Consider the following 20,515-nt stretch of genomic DNA (forward strand, 5'->3'; position numbering starts at 1 on the left):
AAGAATTGTAATATATTACTAATATGAACAAAGAAATACAAAAAAATACAAAAAAATGACACAAAGGTGCTATACATTAGTCATGTGCAACAACTGCTGGCTGAGGTTGTAGAGCTATACACAGTGACATCTATCTAATCCAGACACTTTATATTTACATTAAATATATACATCATGCACTTTATATTTACATTACATATATACATCATGCCACTAGTTGAATTAGTGAAATCTACACTCACAGAGCTGACATGAAAGGTGGCGTACACATCGGCAAATGACATCCAAGGATAAGGTACTGACAAAACCTGAAACAAGCAATACAAGTACTAGTAGTGAGACCAAGGGTGACTAACCTTGTTGTAGACGAGAAAAAAATGTGTGGAAGATACCCCGAAATTGCGGGACAGATAGTAGCATAAGGCAGGCTCCAGTGAAAACTGTAGAGAGGGAATAGTATAGGGTTAAATGGAATGGAGAAAATAAGTAAAAGGGGGGGGGGAAGGGGGATTGTAGGTATATAACATACCGTTTGGCATATATGCATAGAAAATGTAGGTCAGGGAAGGGGAAAAAAACTCCCAGTATGTGCTGCAAAAGAACACATAAAGAGGGGGTCAGCTGTGATGTTCAAAGCCTAGGTGATAGGGGGGGAACATGGAATATAGAGTACCTGCGGGTCCGGTGTGCTGGCGTCCCTGCGGTGATGTGTGAAGCCATGGGAGGTCAGTGGAATTTTTTTTTAACCATAACATTTTTATTTTATTAAACATTGTATAACAAAACAGCGTCGTACAAGTATTTAGTTTCTGTATAGTGTGCATGAATAATAAACGATATAAACGATGTAAGGCTATGAATGACCTTAATTTTACAAAGACGTAAATGACAAAGACAAGACAGTAAGGGGTAGAAGGAGGGGAAGGGAAAAAAAAAAAAAAAAAAACTCAGTTAAATCGACTAATCAAATCCGAACTCAGCCGCACTACAGGTCGGATCCCGCTGCATAATAATCCCACGGGGACCATATTGCCTGGAAGCGCACCACCGAGTCATTTAGTAAGGCTCTAAGGTGTTCCATCCTTCTGACATCCATGATCCGTCTAATGAGGATCTGAAGTGAAGGGGGACTCGGCTGCCTCCAAAGATGCGCAATCAGGCATCTGGCCGCCGTAAGGATATGTTGCAATAATCTATTGGAGAGTTTGCTCATACCCGGCGCCCCGTGACCCAGGAGAAGCACTAGCGGGTTTAGTTCTATGTCTGCATGCAATACCTTATCGATGAGGGACTTAACCTGACCCCAAAAAGGCACAATTTTTGGGCACGACCAAAATATGTGGACAAGAGACCCAGTGCTTCCTCCACATCTCCAACAGGAGGGAGGGACAGAGGGATTCAGTCCATGCAGAAACTCTGGAGTGTGATACCAGTGCATTAGTATCTTATAGATATTTTCTCTATAGAGAGTACAAACTGATGATTTTGCGGCATTCCTCCAAATGACAGACCACTCTCGGGGAGAAATACGCCGCTCCAGGGCAGCCTCCCACTTGCGCATGTATAGAAAAGACTCACCAGACCCATCCCATGGATCCGATAAAAGGTTATAAATTTCTGAGATCAGACCCCTGGTGTTCACGCCCCTCCTGCAAATTTTCTCGAATTCCGTGGGGATCGAAGCTCCCGCTTTACCATATAGGGAGTTAGCAAAATCTCTGATTTGTAGGTATTGAAAGAATTCCCTGTTGGAAATCGAGAAATGTTGCTTAAGATAATCAAAGGAGTGAATCTCCATGGTCTCCCCGTCTATAATATCCGCAAATCTAAATAGGCCCGCTTTAAGCCAAGTGTGAAGCATAGGAGACTCTAAACTGCTTGGGAGCTGTGGATGATAGATGAAGGACACCAGGGGGGAGCAAGGGGACATGAGGGCGAATCTCCGTGTGCAGGTGTTCCAAATGTCATGGGTGAACTGCATGGGGCCTAAAAAAGGTGGAAAGGACTTACATTGTGCTGGCGACCATAAAAGAGAGTTAGGGTGTATTGGGGCAAGCCATAATTTCTCTATTTCATTCCACTTGCTGTAGGCCCATAGGGACGTCCAGCAGTGGATTCTCCTCAGGTGAGTAGCCCAGTAGTATTTAAGAATATTTGGCACAGAAAGCCCTGCCCTGGTCTTATGAGCTGTGAGAACCTCCTTAGCCACTCTATGGCGCTTTTGTTGCCATATGAACCTAATAATAGCCGCCTGAAGGGACTTCAATTCCGAGACCGGAACTCCAACTGGGAGGGTCTCAAAGGCATAGATCAGTCTGGGTAAAAGGCTCATTTTTACCGCCGCTATCCGACCCATCCACGAGAGAGGGAGTGATTGCCATTTAGTCAGGCGGGCTTTTGATTCTTTAAAGAGGGAGGGGAAATTTAATTTGTAGAGGGTCTCATATGAGGACGTAATATTCACCCCCAGATATTTCACAGCATCCTGTTTCCACCTGAATTTAAAATTCAGGCGTAGGTGGTCCCATACCTCAGGGGGGATGTTCAGCGGCATTGCCTCCGTTTTGCTGGAATTGATTTTATACCCAGATAAGTCCCCATATCTCCTCAAAGCCCTCATGAGGTTCGGAAGAGACACGTGGAGATTAGTGAGCGTCAAAAGAACATCATCAGCAAATAGTGCGATCTTAAAAGATTTACTCCCAACCATCACCCCAGTGATATTGGGGTAGGTCAGTGGAATTTAAAGAAGCGGCACAGGAAGCGACTGTGCACTGCAGGGATGCAGGACCGAGGGCTGAAATCTCTCACTAACCCACCAGGGTGACCAATTGTCGCCTCCACAGACTCTATTTTGGCCCCTATTTCAATCTACTTGGAAAAAATCCTGACCCCGCTCACTAGGACGATGCATTCGTTTATCCTCGACACCGGGCATTTTTTGCAAACCCTACGACAATTCTCACCCACGCCAACAGGTACCACTCTTGTCACATTTGACGTGTGTAGCTTGTATACCTCCATCAAACACGACCTAGGCCTAAAAGCAGTGGCGGATCTCCTACAGCAATCCAACTTTACCGATAATTCCCGGCAGTTTTGCCTTGAACTCTTGTCCTTAATTTTACACAATAACTTCTTTCTTTTTGGAGATCAATACTACTTACAGACCCAAGGCACCGCCATGGGTGCGAATGTGGCACCAGCATATGCCAATATCTACATGGACAACTACGAGAATGCCTATGTATACAATAACACCTAGGCTCTGAACATCACAGCTGACCCCCTCTTTATGTATTCTTTTGCAGCACATACTGGGAGTTTTTTTCCCCTTCCCTGACCTACATTTTCTATGCATATATGCCAAACGGTATGTTATATACCTACAATCCCCCTTCCCCCCCCCCTTTTACTTATTTTCTCCATTCCATTTAACCCTATACTATTCCCTCTCTACAGTTTTCACTGGAGCCTGCCTTATGCTACTATCTGTCCCGCAATTTCGGGGTATCTTCCACACATTTTTTTCTCGTCTACAACAAGGTTAGTCACCCTTGGTCTCACTACTAGTACTTGTATTGCTTGTTTCAGGTTTTGTCAGTACCTTATCCTTGGATGTCATTTGCCGATGTGTACGCCACCTTTCATGTCAGCTCTGTGAGTGTAGATTTCACTAATTCAACTAGTGGCATGATGTATATATGTAATGTAAATATAAAGTGCATGATGTATATATTTAATGTAAATATAAAGTGTCTGGATTAGATAGATGTCACTGTGTATAGCTCTACAACCTCAGCCAGCAGTTGTTGCACATGACTAATGTATAGCACCTTTGTGTCATTTTTTTGTATTTTTTTGTATTTCTTTGTTCATATTAGTAATATATTACAATTCTTATTGTCTTTCTAGTGAGGTTTGACAAAGGCCCACAGCAGGGCCGAAACGTTACCTCAGTACCTCTATAATATTGTGGTGACCCCAGCTTCGCAATATCACTGTGGTGAACATAATAAATTACTTCTCTGCATATGAAAAAAACAAAAATTCGAGTGTGGCTGTTTTTTACCTATTTTGTGAAGTTACCCTGGTTCAGCCTGCACCTACCTACATTGATCAGAGTGCACACCTTTGCTATTTCTATCTATCTAGCTAGACTGGCCTCCTGTGCTACATCCTGGTTTCATTCTGTGTATGTCTTTTCCCTCTACACTCACAGTCATTACTTGTGGGGGGCTATCTATCCTTTGGGGATTTTCTCTGAGGCAAGATAGTTTTCCTGTTTCTATCTTTAGGGGTAGTTAGTTCTCAGGCTGTGACGAGGTGCCTAGGGAGTGACAGGAGCATCCCACGGCTACTTCTAGTGTTGTGTTGAGCTTAGGGACTGCGGTCAGTACAGGTACCACCTCCGTCTGAGCTCGTCCCATGTTGCTCCTAAACCACCAGTTCATAACAGTTTACCTGATAAAGAAGAGCTTCTCTCACCTTCCAAGCGTGACATCACTCTCCCCGTGAGGAAAGCAATGCCACTGCAACAACCAGGACCCTGGGGTCTTACAGTTGCACCTCCATATAGAGGTGATCCACCAATAACAATAAGGGATATCACAGCTGACCCTGCTCCCCTTCCTTCACAGAGACCTTGGCACACGCTCATTAGATGTTTCAGTATAATAGATAGGGTAGGTCTGTTCCATGCTGTTAATATACAGTGCCTTGTGAAAGTATTCGGACCCCTGGAACTTTTCAACTTTTTCCCACATATCATGCTTCAAAAATAAAGATACCAAATGTAAATTTTTGGTGAAGAATCAACAACAAGTGGAACACAATTGTGAAGTTGAACGAAATTTATTGGTTATATTAAATTTTTGCGGACATTCAAAAACTGAAAAGTGAGGCGTACAATATTATTCGGCCCCTTTAACTTCATATTTTGTTGCGCCACCTTTTGCTGCGATTACAGCTGCAAGTCGCTTGGGGTATGTCGCAGTTTTGTACATCGAGAGACTGAAATTTTTGCCCATTCTTCCTTGGCAAACAGCTCGAGCTCAGTGAAGTTTGATGGAGATCGTTTGTCAACAGCAGTTTTCAGCTCTTTCCACAGATTCGCAATTGGATTGATGTCTGGACTTTGACTTGGCCATTCTAACACCTGGATACATTTATTTGTGAACCATTCCATTGTAGATTTTGCTTTATGTTTGGGATTATTGTCTTGTTGGAAGACAAATCTCCGTCCCAGTCTCAGGTATTTTGTAGACTCCAAAAGGTTTTCTTCAAGAATGATCCTATACTTGGCTCCATCCATCTTCCCATCAATTTTAACCATCTTCCCTGTCCCTATTGCCACCACCATGTTTGACAGTGGTTTTACAATATATGTTGGCTCTGCACTGTATGGGGACACAATGTATGGGTATAAGACTGGCAGATTTGCAATTATCCAGAATTGTGGATGTTTCAAAGTAGTCTCTGCAGCCATAGATGAATTCATTGACAGGTGCAGTTTCTACAATGGGGTCACTTTTGTGAGTTTTCTGCTGTTCTGGCATCTTCAGCGCTCCGCAAATTTTGCCCACAAACTATTCTCGCAAAATCTGTGCTCCAAAATCCAAATAGTGCTCCTTCCTTCTCAGCCCTGACATGGGGCCTAACAGTAATTTCTGACAACAAATGGGACAGCACCATGTTTGGGAGAAATCAAGCAATAAAATGTTCTAGTTTCACCTATTAACCCTTGAGTACCTGACAAATTTGCAGCAAATACAAAAATTACATTTTTACCACTAAAATGTCATATTTCCACGACTCAATGTTATAAAATTCTGGGATGCACCTATGGGTAAGGGCTCATACTCACTTGCGCGAGACTCGGATGAGTCTCGCACGGCAATACCCGGCGCTGCTGCCGGCACCCAGATCGGAGCGTGCGGCCGCATAGGAATACATGCAGCCGCACGCTCCGCTCCTCTGTGCCAGGTGCAGTGCTGGGTATTGCCGTGCGAGACTCATCCGAGTCTCGCGCAAGTACGAGTCCTTAAAAATACTCACTACACTCCTAGATGGATTCCTCATGGGGTCTAGTTTGCAAAATGGGGTTATTTGTGTGCGATTTCTGCTGTTTTCACATGTCAGGTGCTCTTCAAATCCGACATAGCACAAATAACACTCTTTCCTTTCCTAGCCCTGCCATACACCCAAATAGTATTCATCCGTATATGGGGTATTGACGTACTCAGTAGAAATTGGATGACAAATTTTGGAGTCATTTTCTCCTGTTACCCTTGTGGAAATAAAAAAAATGTGTGACTAAAAGTACATTTTTATGGGGAAAATGTGATTATTTTCAACTGCTCTACGTTACAAATTTCTGTAAAGCACCTGGGGGTTCAAGGTGCTCACCACACATTTAGATACATTCCTTAAGGGGTCTAGTTTCCAAAATGGGATCACTTAGGGTTTCCATTGTTTAGGCACATCAGGGGCTCTCCAAATACGCCATGACGTCTGCTTAAGATTCGAGCTATTTATGTTTTCAAAAAGTCAAACAGTGCTTCTTCCATTCCAAGCCCTGCTGTGCACCCAAACAGTGGTTTTCCCCACATATGGGGCATCGGCGTACTCAGGAGAAATTGCACAACAACTTTTATGGTCCATTTTCTCCTGTTACTCTTGTAAAAATAACAAATTTGGAGCTAAAGTAAAATTTTTGTGAAGAAAAGTTAAATGCTAATTTTTTCCTTCCACATTACTCCAGTTCCTGTGAAGCACCTAAAGAGTTAATAAACTTCTTGAATGTAGTTTTGAGTACTTTGACTGGTGCAGATTTTAGAATGGTGCCACTTTTGGGTATTTTCTGTCATATCACCCCTAAAGTGACTTCAAATGTGAGGTTGTCAATAAAGAAAGGGTTTTGTAAATTTTGTTGGAAAAATGAGAAATTGCTGATCAACTTTTAACCCCTATAACATCCTAAAAAAAAAGATAATTATCCAGATTTAAAAGTAGACGTGTGGGAAATGTTATTTATGAACTATTTTGTGTGACATAACTTTCTGATTTAAAGGCATAAGAATTAAAAGCTTGAAAATTCCGATGTACAATGCGCCATGAAAAAAAAAAAAAAATCTCAGAATCAGTGGGATCCGTTGAAGCGTTCCAGAGTTATTATCTCATTAACTGACACTAGTCAGATTTTAAAAATTTGGCCTGGTCATTAAGGTCAAAATTGGCTTGGTCACCAAGGGGTTAATGGTCTTGCGGCCTGTCAGAAAGGTGTGTATATACTGACAGATTTGTGACTCTTAGATTGCACACAGGTGGACTTCCTGTCACTAAGCATGTGACTTAAGAAGGTAATTGCTTGCACCAGAAATTTTATGCACATGCCAAATTTCAGTTACTTGATTCCATAAATTTAAAGTGAACCTGTCAGCAGTTTGGGCCGATATAAGATACGGCCACCGCCTTTCAGGGCTTCTCTACAGTATTCTATAATCCGGTTCGACCTACAAGATAAGAAAAATAAGTTTTGTTGTATTCACCTGGGGGGGCGGTCCGGTTCGATGGGTGTCGCAGGTCTGGTGCCTCCCATCTTCTTGCGAAGCCACCCTCCTGTTGCTTCATCGCTCCCCGGCATCGCGCTCCTGCGCAGGGGTACTTATCTGTCCTGTTTGAGGGCAGAGGAAAGTACTGCAGTGCGCAGGTGCTGGGCCTCTCTGACCTTTCCCGGCGCCTGCGCACTGCAGTACTTTAGGCTGGTTTCACACTAGCGTTCGGCAGGGCTGCGGATGAAAGTCTTCTTCCTCTGTTAAGCCCCACCCACTGCCGCACCTCTTCCTTCAGCTCCGCCTACATCTGTATGCGTCCTGCGTACCCTATCTTTAACATTGGGTACGCAGGCCATGCGGATGTATGCGGATGCCTCTGCATGCGTCAGTTTGATGCTGCGCCAACCGCAAGAAAATGCAACATGTGTTCAACGCAGTTCAGTGCAGCATCAAAACAACGCACTTTCAGTTTATATTTTTCTCACTTCACCGACTAAGGCTACTTTCACACTTGCGTCGGTGCGGGCCGTCGCCATGCGTCGCTAATGCAGGTCTATGGAGAAAAAACGCATCCTGCAGGCAACTTTGCAGGATGCGTTTTTCTCCAAAACGACGCATTGCGACGTACGCCTAACAACGCAAGTGTGAAAGTAGCCTTAGGCCACATTCACACGTTGCGTCCTGTCCTGCGGGTTCTCCCGCAGTGGATTTGATAAATCTGCAGGGCAAACCCGCTGCGGTTATCCCTGCAGATTTATCGCGGTTTGTCCTGCGGGTTCCGCTGCGGGATTTTACCCCTACTATTGATGCTGCATATGCAGAAATATGCAGCATCAATAGTAATGTTAAAAATAATAAAATAATTATATACTTACCCTCTGACATCCCGATCTCCTCGGCGCTGCAGGCGGCGATCCGGTTCCAAAGATGCTGTGCGACCAGGACCTTTGTGACCGCGACGTCACCGCAGGTCCTGGTCGCATAGCAAACCTGAGACCGGACGGCCGCATGCAGCGCTGAGCACTGGCGGACACAGTCAGAAAAGGGCCCCTGTGCAAGAACAATATTTGGGCCCTTTGCAGCCCGAGAACTCCTAAAAATGCAAAATTGCACTTGCTTTGGAGCAAGAAATGGGCCCCCTTAGCTCTTGAGCCCCTGTGCGGCCGCACAGGTTGCACCAATGGTATGTCCGCCCCTGGCGCTGAGACTTCAGAGGGTGAGTATATCATGATTTTTTTATTTTAATTCTTTTTTTTTTTACTCAAATATGGTTCCCGGGGCCTGGAGGAGAGTCTCCTCTCCTCCACCCCGGGTATAACCCGCACATTATCCGCTTACTTCCCGCATGGTGTACACAGCCCCATGCGGGAAGTAAGCGGATCAATGCATTTCTATGGGTGCAGAATCGCTGTGATTCTGCACAAAGAAGTGACATGGTCCTTCTTTTTTTCCGCAGCAATTCAGCGCGGTTTTTTTCGGGATTTTCCGCAATGTGGGCATAGCGGTTTTTGTTTTCCATAGGGTAACATTGTACTGTACCCTGCATGGAAAACAGCTGCGGACCCGCAGCGGCAAAATCGCGGCAGTTCCGCAGTAAAAACCGCATAGTGTGAACATACCCTTAGACTACTTAGCGCTGATGCATCACACAAATCGGTTTATAAAAATATGTAAACACAGGTTGTAATGTAACAACATAGGAAAAAGCCAAGGTGGTGAATATTTTCACAAGTCACTGTAGGTAGGTTTGAGCGAAACGGATCGTACACATTCAAAAGTCGCCGACTTTTGGCAAAGTCGGGTTTCATGAAACCCGACCCGATCCTAGTGTGGGATCGGCCATGCGGTCGTCGATCTTCGCGCCAAAGTCGCGTTTCGTATGACGCGTTTGGCGCCATTTTTTCAGCCAATGAAGGAGCGTGGGCAGAGTGATGACATAGGTCTTAGGGGCGTGGACGCCTATCGCTATTTCCCATTGACTTTTCGCCATAATCGGCCGATTTCACTCGACTCGACTTTTGAGATAGTCGGGTTTCGTGAAACCCGACTCGACCCTAAAAAAGTTAAAGTCACGCAACCCTAACTGTAGGTCCAAGCTCTTGGTCCTGACACTAGTGCTCCCACCTCCTTAGGCTACTTTCACACTAGCGTTTTTTTTAATCCGTCGCAATCCGTCGTTTTGGGCAAAAAACGGATCCTGCAAGTGTGCTTGCAGGATAATAATAATCTTTATTTATATAGCGCCAACATATTCCGCAGCTCTTTACAGTTTAACAGTATCAAACACCACAGTCATAAGTAGCAACGTTAACAATACAATAATTAAAGCGAAATAAGCCGCCCCTGCTCGTGAGAGCTTACAATCTACAATGAGGAGGGGGAGATACAAAGTACAGGTGTGTATTTACAATGATGTATTTACAATGATGGTCCAGCCATCTTCAGGGGGTGGGGGATAGATGGAGATACTGAATGGGCTACACACACACAAACATAAAATGAGTTTGATTAGTGACCGTGGTGGGCCGCTCTGAACAAATGTGTTTTGAGCGAGTGCCTAAAACTATGTAGCATGCGTTTTTTGCCTATAGACTTGTATTAGCGACGGATCGTGACGGATGACCACACGTCGCGTCCGTCGTGCAACGGATCCATCGTGTTTTGGCGTACCGTCGGCACGAAAAAACGTTCAAGTGAACTTTTTTTGTCCATCGCGTCCGCCATTTTCTACCGCACATGCGCGGCCAAAACTCCGCCCCCTCCTCCCCGGACTTCAGAATGGGCAGCGGATGCGTTGAAAAACTGTACGTCGGCCCGAAGCATAGCGACGGACCCGTACCGCTGCTAGTGTGAAAGTAGCCTAAGGCTACTTTCACACTAGCGTCGTACTCGGCCCGTTGCAGTGCGTCGGGCCGACGTATACTGTGGAAGCGCCGCACAACGGTGGCAGCGGATGCATTTTTCTAACGCATCTGCTGCCCCATTGTGAGTTGCGGGAGGTGGGGGCGGAGTTCCGGCCGCGCATGCGCGGTTGGAAATGGCGGACACGACGCTGCAAAAAACGTTACATGTAACGTTTTTTGCTGCCAATGGACCGTCACACGACGGTTGCGACGTGTGGCAATGCGTCGCTAATACACGCCTATGGAGAAAAAACGCATCCTGCAGACAACTTTGCAGGATGCGTTTTTTCTGCAAAACGACGCATTGCGACGTGCAGTGCACGACGCTAGTGTGAAAGTAGCCTAAGCCTGGAGTCACACTACAGCAAGATACGGCCGAGTCTCGCAGGTTAAAAACAAGCTCTGGCAACGGCACTCCAGAGCGGAACATGCAGCTCCATGTATTGCTATACAGCCGCACGCTTCGCTCCGGAGTGCCGGTGCCAGAGCTTGTTTTTAACCTGTTGGATTCGTCCGTATCTCGCTGTAGTGTGACTCCGGCCTAAGGGTATGTGCATACGTTCAGGTTTTTTCGTGTTTTTTTTTTCGCGATAAAACCGCATTAGAAACTGCAGACATATGCATCCTTTCATTTAGAATGCATTCTGCAATTTTTGTGCACATGATGCGTTTTTTTTCCGTGAAAAAAACACATCGCGGTAAAAAAAGCAGCATGTTCATTAATTTTGCGTTTTTTTTCGCATTTTTCCCGCTATTCTATGCATTTGGAAAAAACGCAAGAAAAAACGCATCAAAAACGCGAAAAAATCACATGCGGATTTCTGGCAGAAATGAAAGGTTTTTGTCAGGAAAATTTCTGCCAGAAATCCTGACATGTGCACATAGCCTACGGCCTACTTCAGTAATGCCCCCCTATAGCGCCCAGAGATGTCAGATGTTATGCCCCACTCCCTCCCTATAGCGCCCCTCAGCAGGGCCGCCATCAGGGCATTACAGCCGTGACTGGCGTATGGGGCCCGGTGAGCAGAGGGGGCCCGCATCGGGCCCCCTCTTACCTGCTCACCGGGTCCCTACTGGCAGCCGCAGGCTGAACCGGGCCCTTAGCGGCGGCCGGCGCTACCGCTGTACGCTATTGACGTGCGGGCCCGCGCCCGCACGTCAATAGTTAACAGCCGCCAGCCGCAGTGTGCAGGTCGCCGGCGTCTGACGTCATTGTCAGTCGCCGGCGAGTGCACGGTGCAGCTGCGTGGAGAGAGGAGCGCGGCAGGTAAGTAGAACTTTTTTTCTTTTTTGAGAGCGGCGATGCGGGGGGGGGGGGGGGCTTGGCCCAGGGAAGTAAAGCTGGACACAGGGTGGGGGCCGCGGGGCAGTAAAGCTGGACACAGGGTGGGGGCCGCGGGGCAGTAAAGCTGGACACAGGGTGGGGGCCGCGGGGCAGTAAAGCTGGACACAGGGTGGGGGCCGCGGGGCAGTAAAGCTGGACACAGGGTGGGGGCCACGGGGCAGTAAAGCTGGACACAGGGTGGGGGCCACGGGGCAGTAAAGCTGGACACAGGGTGGGGGCCGCGGGGCAGTAAAGCTGGACACAGGGTGGGGGCCGCGGGGCAGTAAAGCTGGACACAGGGTGGGGGCCGGGGGGCAGTAAAGCTGGACACAGGGTGGGGGCCGGGGGGCAGTAAAGCTGGACACAGGGTGGGGGCCCAGGGCAGTAAAGCTGGACACAGGGTGGGGGCCGGGGGGCAGTAAAGCTGGACACAGGGTGAGGGCCGGGGGGCAGTAAAGCTGGACACAGGGTGGGGGCCGGGGGGCAGTAAAACTGGACACAGGGTGGGGGCCGGGGGGCAGTAAAGCTGGACACAGGGTGGGGGCCCAGGGCAGTAAAGCTGGACACAGGGTGGGGGCCGGGGGGCAGTAAAGCTGGACACAGGGTGGGGGCCGGGGGGCAGTAAAACTGGACACAGGGTGGGGGCCGGGAGGCAGTAAAGCTGGACACAGGGTGGGGGCCCGGGGGCAGTAAAGCTGGACACAGGGTGGGGGCCGGGGGGCAGTAAAGCTGGACACAAGGTGGGGGCCGGGGGGCAGTAAAGCTGGACACAGGGTGGGGGCCCGGGGGCAGTAAAGCAGGACACAGGGTGGGGGCCCGGGGGCAGTAAAGCTGGACACAGGGTGGGGGCCGGGGGGCAGTAAAGCTGGACACAGGGTGGGGGGCAGTAAAGCTGGACACAGGGTGGGGGCCCGGGGGCAGTAAAGCTGGACACAGGGTGGGGGCCGGGGGGCAGTAAAGCTGGACACAGGGTGGGGGCCGGGGGGCAGTAAAGCTGGACACAGGGTGGGGGCCGGGGGGCAGTAAAGCTGGACACAGGGTGGGGGCTGGGGGGCAGTAAAGCTGGATACAGGGTGGGGGCCCGGGGGCAGTAAAGCTGGACACAGGGTGGGGTCCGGGGGGCAGTAAAGCTGGACACAGGGTGGGGGCCGGGGGGCAGTAAAGCTGGACACAGGGTGGGGGCCGGGGGGCAGTAAAGCTGGACACAGGGTGGGGGCCCGGGGGCAGTAAAGCTGGACACAGGGTGGGGGCCGGGGGGCAGTAAAGCTGGACACAGGGTGGGGGCCGGGGGGCAGTAAAGCTGGACACAGGGTGGGGGCCGGGGGGCAGTAAAGCTGGACACAGGGTGGGGGCCGGGGGGCAGTAAAGCTGGACACAGGGTGGGGGCCGGGGGGCAGTAAAGCTGGACACGGGGGGCAGAGTGCTGGGCAGAGTGCTGAACAGAGATGGGGCAGAGTGCTGAACAGAGATGGGGCAGAGTGCTGGACAGAGATGGGGCAGAGTGCTGGACAGAGATGGGGCAGAGTGCTGGACAGAGATGGGGCAGAGTGCTGGACAGAGATGGGGCAGAGTGCTGGACAGAGATGGGGCAGAGTGCTGGACAGAGATGGGGCAGAGTGCTGGGCAGAGATGGGGCAGAGTGCTGGGCAGAGATGGGGCAGAGTGCTGGGCAGAGATGGGGCAGAGTGCTGGGCAGAGATGGGGCAGAGTGCTGGGCAGAGTGCTGGACAGAGATGGGGCAGAGTGCTGGACAGAGATGGGGCAGAGTGCTGGACAGAGATGGGGCAGAGTGCTGGACAGAGATGGGGCAGAGTGCTGGGCAGAGTGCTGGACAGAGATGGGGCAGAGTGCTGGACAGAGATGGGGCAGAGTGCTGGACAGAGATGGGGCAGAGTGCTGGACAGAGATGGGGCAGAGTGCTGGACAGAGATGGGGCAGAGTGCTGGGCAGAGATGGGGCAGAGTGCTGGGCAGAGATGGGGCAGAGTGCTGGGCAGAGATGGGGCAGAGTGCTGGGCAGAGATGGGGCAGAGTGCTGGGCAGAGTGCTGGACAGAGATGGGGCAGAGTGCTGGACAGAGATGGGGCAGAGTGCTGGACAGAGATGGGGCAGAGTGCTGGACAGAGATGGGGCAGAGTGCTGGACAGGGATGGGGCAGAGTGCTGGACAGAGATGGGGCAGAGTGCCGGACAGAGATGGGACAGAGTGCTGGACAGGGATGGGGCAGAGTGCTGGACAGGGATGGGGCAGAGTGCTGGACAGGGATGGGGCAGAGTGCTGGACAGAGATGGGGCAGAGTGCTGGACAGGGATGGGGCAGAGTGCTGGACAGGGATGGGGCAGAGTGCTGGACAGAGATGGGGCAGAGTGCTGGACAGAGATGAGGCAGGATTGGAAACAGATGGGGCAGAGTGCTGGACACAGATGGGGCAGGATTGCACACAGACTGGGCAGAGTGCTGGACACAGATGGGGCAGGATTGGACACAGATGGGGCAGAGTGCTGGACACAGATGGGGCAGGATTGGAAACAGATGGGGCAGAATGGAGACAGATGGGGCAAGATTGGAGACAGATGGGGCAGGATGGATACGATGGAGACAGATGGGGCAGGATGGGGAGATCATATGGGGCAGAATGGATACTCATGAGGGCAGGATGGGAGAACATATGGCTGGAGCCTGGAATGAGACACACGGGGGCTAGGATGGCGAATATTACCATAGGGGCTAATTAACGGATATTATTATTGCAGTGATGTATTTATTTTATTTTTTGAGTATACTGTTTTAAATGGGGGGGAGGTCCTGTTACTGTGTAGAGTGATACTATGTTGCCTTCTTCATGTGGTGTAATGTAGAAGTTGGGAAAATTAAGTAATGTGTTCTACAAGCGGAACTCGAAATGACTGTTTTATTTCCTGCAGAGACGAGTCCTGGCTGGATGAAGTGATGGCGGTCTGTGCTGGATGAAAGATGAAGGACTTCACCTAGAGACGTCACTGGTGAGTCAGTGTTACCTATACACTGACACTATACACTGTATACTATATACAGAGGTCCTGTGTACAATGTCACCAGTGATCACTGTATTACCTATACATTATATACAGAGCTCCTGTGTATAATGTCACCGGTGATCACTGTATTACCTGTACACAGACACTGCTTACTAATTACAGATCTCCTGTGTATAATGGCACTGATGGTGATAGTATTGTGGGTTTTTTTTATTACTGATCAGTATTGTAGTATTCAGTCATTTGTGGTTATATGTGGCCTGGTCATGGTGTAGCGGTATTTGTTCCTTGTATTTTATATTATTCGATCACTGTGGTGGTAATATGTCATCTGGTCATAGTGCTGTGGTATTTGTTCCTTGTATGTGATATTGGTCATTTTAAAAATTGAAAAATAAATAAAAATATACCTAAATTGTATTGCATATTTTAACAAATATTTAGTAGGTTACAGTAGAGTAGGGCCCGGCCAAAAGTGTCTACCGTGTTATGGTGGCGGTTTAAAAAATCTTTTGGCCAAAACAAAAGCTGCCGGCTATATGTGTGATCTGGTGATGGGAACTGTTAATGTGTGATAGGTGAGAAGTGGAGATTTTCCAAGAGATGGCGGTGGGACTGTGGACAGTTCGTGGGGTGGAGCCTGGAGGCGGGGCTTGGGTGGAGCCTGGGCGGAGTTTCAAGGGGGCCCCGAAAATTTTGCCAGTATGGGGCCCCAAAATTTCTAGTGGCAGCCCTGCCCCTCAGACTCCAGCAGAGCCCTCTACCTTCTTCCCTATAGCAGCACCCTCTCTCCTATCGTCCTCGCAGTACAGCTGAGGTCCTCCCCCTTATAGCGCCCCCTCAGACTATAGCAGCGCCTCCTCCGCCCGCTGACTCCACCGTCTTGTGTGCGCTACATCTCCAATGGCAAGAGATGAGCCGAGCGCGTCATAGCCAATCAGAAAAAAGGAGTGTGAGCAGGGCGTTCACTGATTGGATGGTGACTTATGAGAATTCAGACCCGGGCGAGATTCACAAATCGGGTCCTGCTGCAAGATCGAGAGAGCAGCGAGTGAGGAGGCGGCGAGGAGGGATTACCGCTGCTAAATCCCAGGTAGTCCGGTCCCGGTCACCTGTGTTCCTATACACACGGCTGCCGGAGGGGGCACTCGCCAAGAAGTCGTTCCTAAATTCGGAGCAACGTGTTTGAGAAGCCAATATGCCAAGCCAGGTGAAGGCGACGTCTCAGGGGGCTCCAGAAGACGAGGAGAAGACCTATCAGCCCGCAGAGCCCCTGCAGGAGCATGCCCACGTTCCAGATCTGAGGACATACAAGGATCTGTATGAGAAGTCCATCAACAACCCTCAAGGTATTCCTCCTGTAGAGGCCACTATGCCCATCTCCATGTAGCAGAGCTGGGTGACCTGTGTGGGAGCGGGTGACAGCTGAGTGGGTGACAGCTGAGCGGGTGACCTGTGGGTGCGGCAGAGCTGAGCGGGTGGCCTGTGGGTGCGGCAGAGCTGAGTGGGTGACAGCTGAGCGGGTGACCTGTGGGTGCGGCAGAGCTGAGCGGGTGGCCTGTGGGTGCGGCAGAGCTGAGCGGGTGACAGCTGAGCGGGTGACCTGTGGGTGCGGCAGAGCTGAGCGGGTGGCCTGTGGGTGCGGCAGAGCTGAGCGGGTGACAGCTGAGCGGGTGACCTGTGGGTGCGGCAGAGCTGAGCGGGTGGCCTGTGGGTGCGGCAGAGCTGAGTGGGTGACAGCTGAGCGGGTGACCTGTGGGTGCGGCAGAGCTGAGTGGGTGACGCAGAGCTGAGCGGGTGACCTGTGGGTGCGGCAGAGCTGAGTGGGTGACAGCTGAACGGGTGATCTGGAGGTGCGGCAGAGCTGAGCGGGTGACAGCTGAGCGGGTGACTTGGAGGTGCCGCAGAGTTGAGCGGGTGACCTGTAGGTGCAGCAGAGCTGAGTGGGTGACAGCTGAGTGGGTGACAGCTGAGCGGGTGACCTGTGGGTGCGGCAGAGCTGAGCGGGTGACCTGTGGGTGCGGCAGAGCTGAGCGGGTGACCTGTGGGTGCGCCAGAGCTGACTGAGTACCAGACTGCATTATGTGTAGTTTTACATAGGACTGCATAATATACACCCAACACAGGTGATCTCAGTGTCTAAATACAGCAATATCAAAGGGTTAATGAATGACTTTTCTGTCTGAAGAGCCCTAGTAAAGCTTGCGTTGCAGCAGTGATGTGCTCCCAATGATGCCCTTTTCTTCCTTCTGCCCAGAATTTTGGCTGAATGTGGCTTCTGAGTTTTACTGGAAGTCGCCCCCTACTGGCAAAGTGCTGGATTATAACTTTGATATCACCAAAGGAAAAATATTTGTGGAGTTCATGAGCGGGGCCAAGACCAACGTCTGCTACAATGTCGTGGACAGAAATGTCCTGGAGAAGAACCTTGGGGACAAGACGGCATATCTCTGGTAATGTATTCGCATGTTGCGAATTGAGATACCGATTTGGCTTTTATCCTAAGTCATATTGCAAGACTCGTTAAAGGGTTGATTATGACTTGTAGGATCGCTACTTCCAACAGGTGGCGCTATGGAGTTCAAGTCCTCTTTTTCTCTGAAGAGGCAATTTGCATATTTAATTTCCCAGAGGAGCATTGCACGGCGAATAAGCCTCCTTACCTTGACAAGCCAGAGCTGGTATGTCACTCTCCACAAGGAGAAACATTACCCCTTAGACCCCTGTATATATAATTTTATTTTTTTATTTCATTTTTTTGCCCACCCACAGACATAAATTGGTGCGATTATTACATCTTGCCATATTTATTTATTTTCCACACGGACGCCTCATTCATGTGGAGGAACCTGCGTAACATTGTCCAGATCTGACTTGGGCTGTGCTTCCACTTCCAGTCTTCTCTTCTGGGCGAGTCCTTCGCTCGGGATGGGGTGATTTGGGAGTAACAGAGCGGTCGCTTGTCTATTGATGGCCAGTATGCCGACCACAGATCCGTACTTCTATCCGTAACCTGGTTGTAAGTGACATTATAGCCATCTTACTCCGTAGCAGATGATGACCAGAAATTCCGGTTGGTGCAGCGGTAGATGAAGAATAGAACCGGCTGTTCGAGTGGATCTACTTGTTTAGCCGTTGTTCATGCAACATAATTTCTGTACTATTTAAAGAATTTGTTAGGTTCCTTGGGGTAATGCTGTTTCTAAAAATAGAAACTATAAAACCAACACAACTCCTTCTTGTTGTTACCCCGGTCTTGGGGGGGTGACCAAAATCCATTGTTGGACCAGGCATAATTCCCTTTGAAGAAATTATCCAGTGACTAAAATGTTGTGTGCAAACGGAACCTAATAAAACTTGTGTGCAGCAATCCTTTATGAAATCTGCGCCAATGTCCCGATTTGAGATCCCATTTCTTGATTTAGGAAGTTTTTATTCCTGCATTTGTTGAAATTCCTAAACTGCAGGAAAGGGGGTCACCTAAATACAGTAAGTAAATCAGTAATGGGATCTGTCATCAGGTTTTGCTATGTTCTCTGAGAGCAGCATGATGTAGGGGCTGATACCCTGATTCCAGTGATGTCATTTATTGGGCTGTGTGTTGTGGTTTCAATAAAAAAAGAAAAAAAATCAGTGTTTTATTAGCAGGAGACAATCACTACAGGATTAGGTGTCGTTTAGCATGTTTTCAGGATTTCCTTTGCATTGCACAGGTGATGCAATTATTACCTGGGCAAGACTAAGGAAATCCTGAAAACATGACATGTTGGTGGGCCTTGAGGACTGGAGTTGGGGACCCCTGGTTTAGTCAATTTAGTGTACACAAAAACCTGCCATTCAGTGGTGTGGGCTGTGATTTGATTTAATTTAACTGATGAAATGCAGACCAGCAAGTGGCATATCGCAGGAAGAAGGGTTTCAGCCCTTTCATCGTGCTCCTCTCAGATTACAGAGGGAAAACTGCTGACAGATTTCATTTAGTTTCCAATTGAAGGACATGGAAACCACTTTCTAGGTCACTCATTAACTACGGTACTTTAAAGGCAGGTTAATTCCCAGCTTTTCTTCTATCTTTCTGTGCAATACAAATACATATATACATGTGTGTCACGGACATCTGTATATCTATCTATTCTATGTGTATATTACTATTCTATTCTAACCTGTCAGTGTGATTTTTACTGTATGCGGCACATAAATTACCGGCTTTTCAAAGGACACCGGTGCATAAAAATCGGACAGCACTCGCAGTCTGATTTCAGCTGAGAAAAAAAAAATCACAGATGAGATGTAACTCATTGAATAACACTGGTCAGAGTGCAATCCGATATTTTTTTATTTTTTTTAATCAGATTGCACTCATCCGTTTTTCTCGCATATGGGTACTTGCCCTTATCCAAATGCTCCAGTGCTTGAACGGCTATTATCCAATTACAGGCGCAGAAGACGTCTCACCCAAGCCTTCGAGGTGATTTTGAAGATGACCCAGATTTTGAAGATAACTTCAGTTTTGGGCCAGTCCACATTGCATCATGTTAATGAACAGAGAAGGTCTACATTCTGTCCTCATTACAAAGGATCCGAGCCTGTGTGTCACCGCTTAGTGATATTCTTAGTGCCTTGCAGGGTAGATATTGAATGACCTTAAAGGACGCACTGATAGATCCGAATGACAGTGACACACAGGGAACGCTGATTCATTACTCACTGCTGTATGTTAATTTTATTTAATAAACCAATATTATACATGATAAGATCCATTACATAGTTGGTTATTATCAGAGAAATCTACTTCATTCACCATGTAGACTTCTTTTTCATTCCTGGTTCTTGAGTAAAATCTGTACTCTGAAGTCAGATAGTGCCACCACTGAGAACTGACAGTTTGTGCTTTTAAAACTCTGCAGAAGAAGGAACTAGAGGCAGAAATGGACATTCTGCTGTAAGTTCTCCTAGAAACAGTTAGTGCGCATAATGTTCTATGGAGAACTAACTGGCATCTCCTGTCTCAGTAACAGGAAAATCTGTGTTCACGTAAGACAGATTCCCATTGAATTGAAAATGAATGATCCGTGAAGGAGGAGAAAGAAGCAGGATTCTCTTAGATATAACAAAGCTGTATTACTGTGAGTCTAAGGCTGCCGTCACACTAGCAGTATTTGGTCAGTATTTTACATCAGTATTTGTAGCCAAAACTAGGAGTGGGTGATAAATGCAGAAGTGGTGCATATGTTTCTATTATACTTTTCCTCTATTCCACTCCTGGGTTTGTCTTACAAATACTGATATAAAATACTGACCAAATACTGCTAGTGTGACGGCAGCCTAATTCTGTGGCCTTGTATAAGCACCTCTGTAAAGTCTGGGTGAACCTGGTCCTCGTAAGCATGACGTGCTTGCTGGGGCTCAGCTAAACCTATTGTATATTTCCCCCATAACTGTGCCCTTTTTGGTCAGATGAGCAGTTTTGTGACTTCTATGGTGGGCGCAGGCATGGGCTGGCACCACACACTATTGGGGTTACTTTTTTCAGGTTGAAAGTCGGATTCAGATTAAAATCCAACCTGTCTAATTCCTTTACACCATTGTGACTGCTGACTTCAGGGAATGATTGACCGCTCACCGTAGATGGGAGATAGACATGACAAAGACCTCAGATAGATGCTTCTTCTGGCCTATATAGTCCAGGTGGGGGACATTGGGACCGGTACTTGGT

At 48.4% G+C, this 20,515-nt stretch overlaps 1 protein-coding gene across 1 annotated transcript in view; it reads left to right on the top strand.

The window, feature by feature from the left end:
• Positions 1-15,808: 15,808 nt before the first annotated feature.
• Positions 15,809-20,515, top strand: part of LOC138642704 (acetyl-coenzyme A synthetase, cytoplasmic-like) — a 69,479-nt gene continuing 64,772 nt past the window's right edge. Inside the window, exons 1-2 of the mRNA XM_069731059.1 lie at positions 15,809-16,148; positions 17,057-17,252. Coding sequence (XP_069587160.1) covers positions 15,998-16,148; positions 17,057-17,252 — 347 coding nt within the window. The 5' untranslated portion in view covers positions 15,809-15,997. The remainder of the gene's footprint in view (positions 16,149-17,056; positions 17,253-20,515) is intronic.

Source organism: Ranitomeya imitator, chromosome 6, assembly GCF_032444005.1.
Source record: "Ranitomeya imitator isolate aRanImi1 chromosome 6, aRanImi1.pri, whole genome shotgun sequence".
NCBI lineage: Eukaryota > Metazoa > Chordata > Amphibia > Anura > Dendrobatidae > Ranitomeya > Ranitomeya imitator.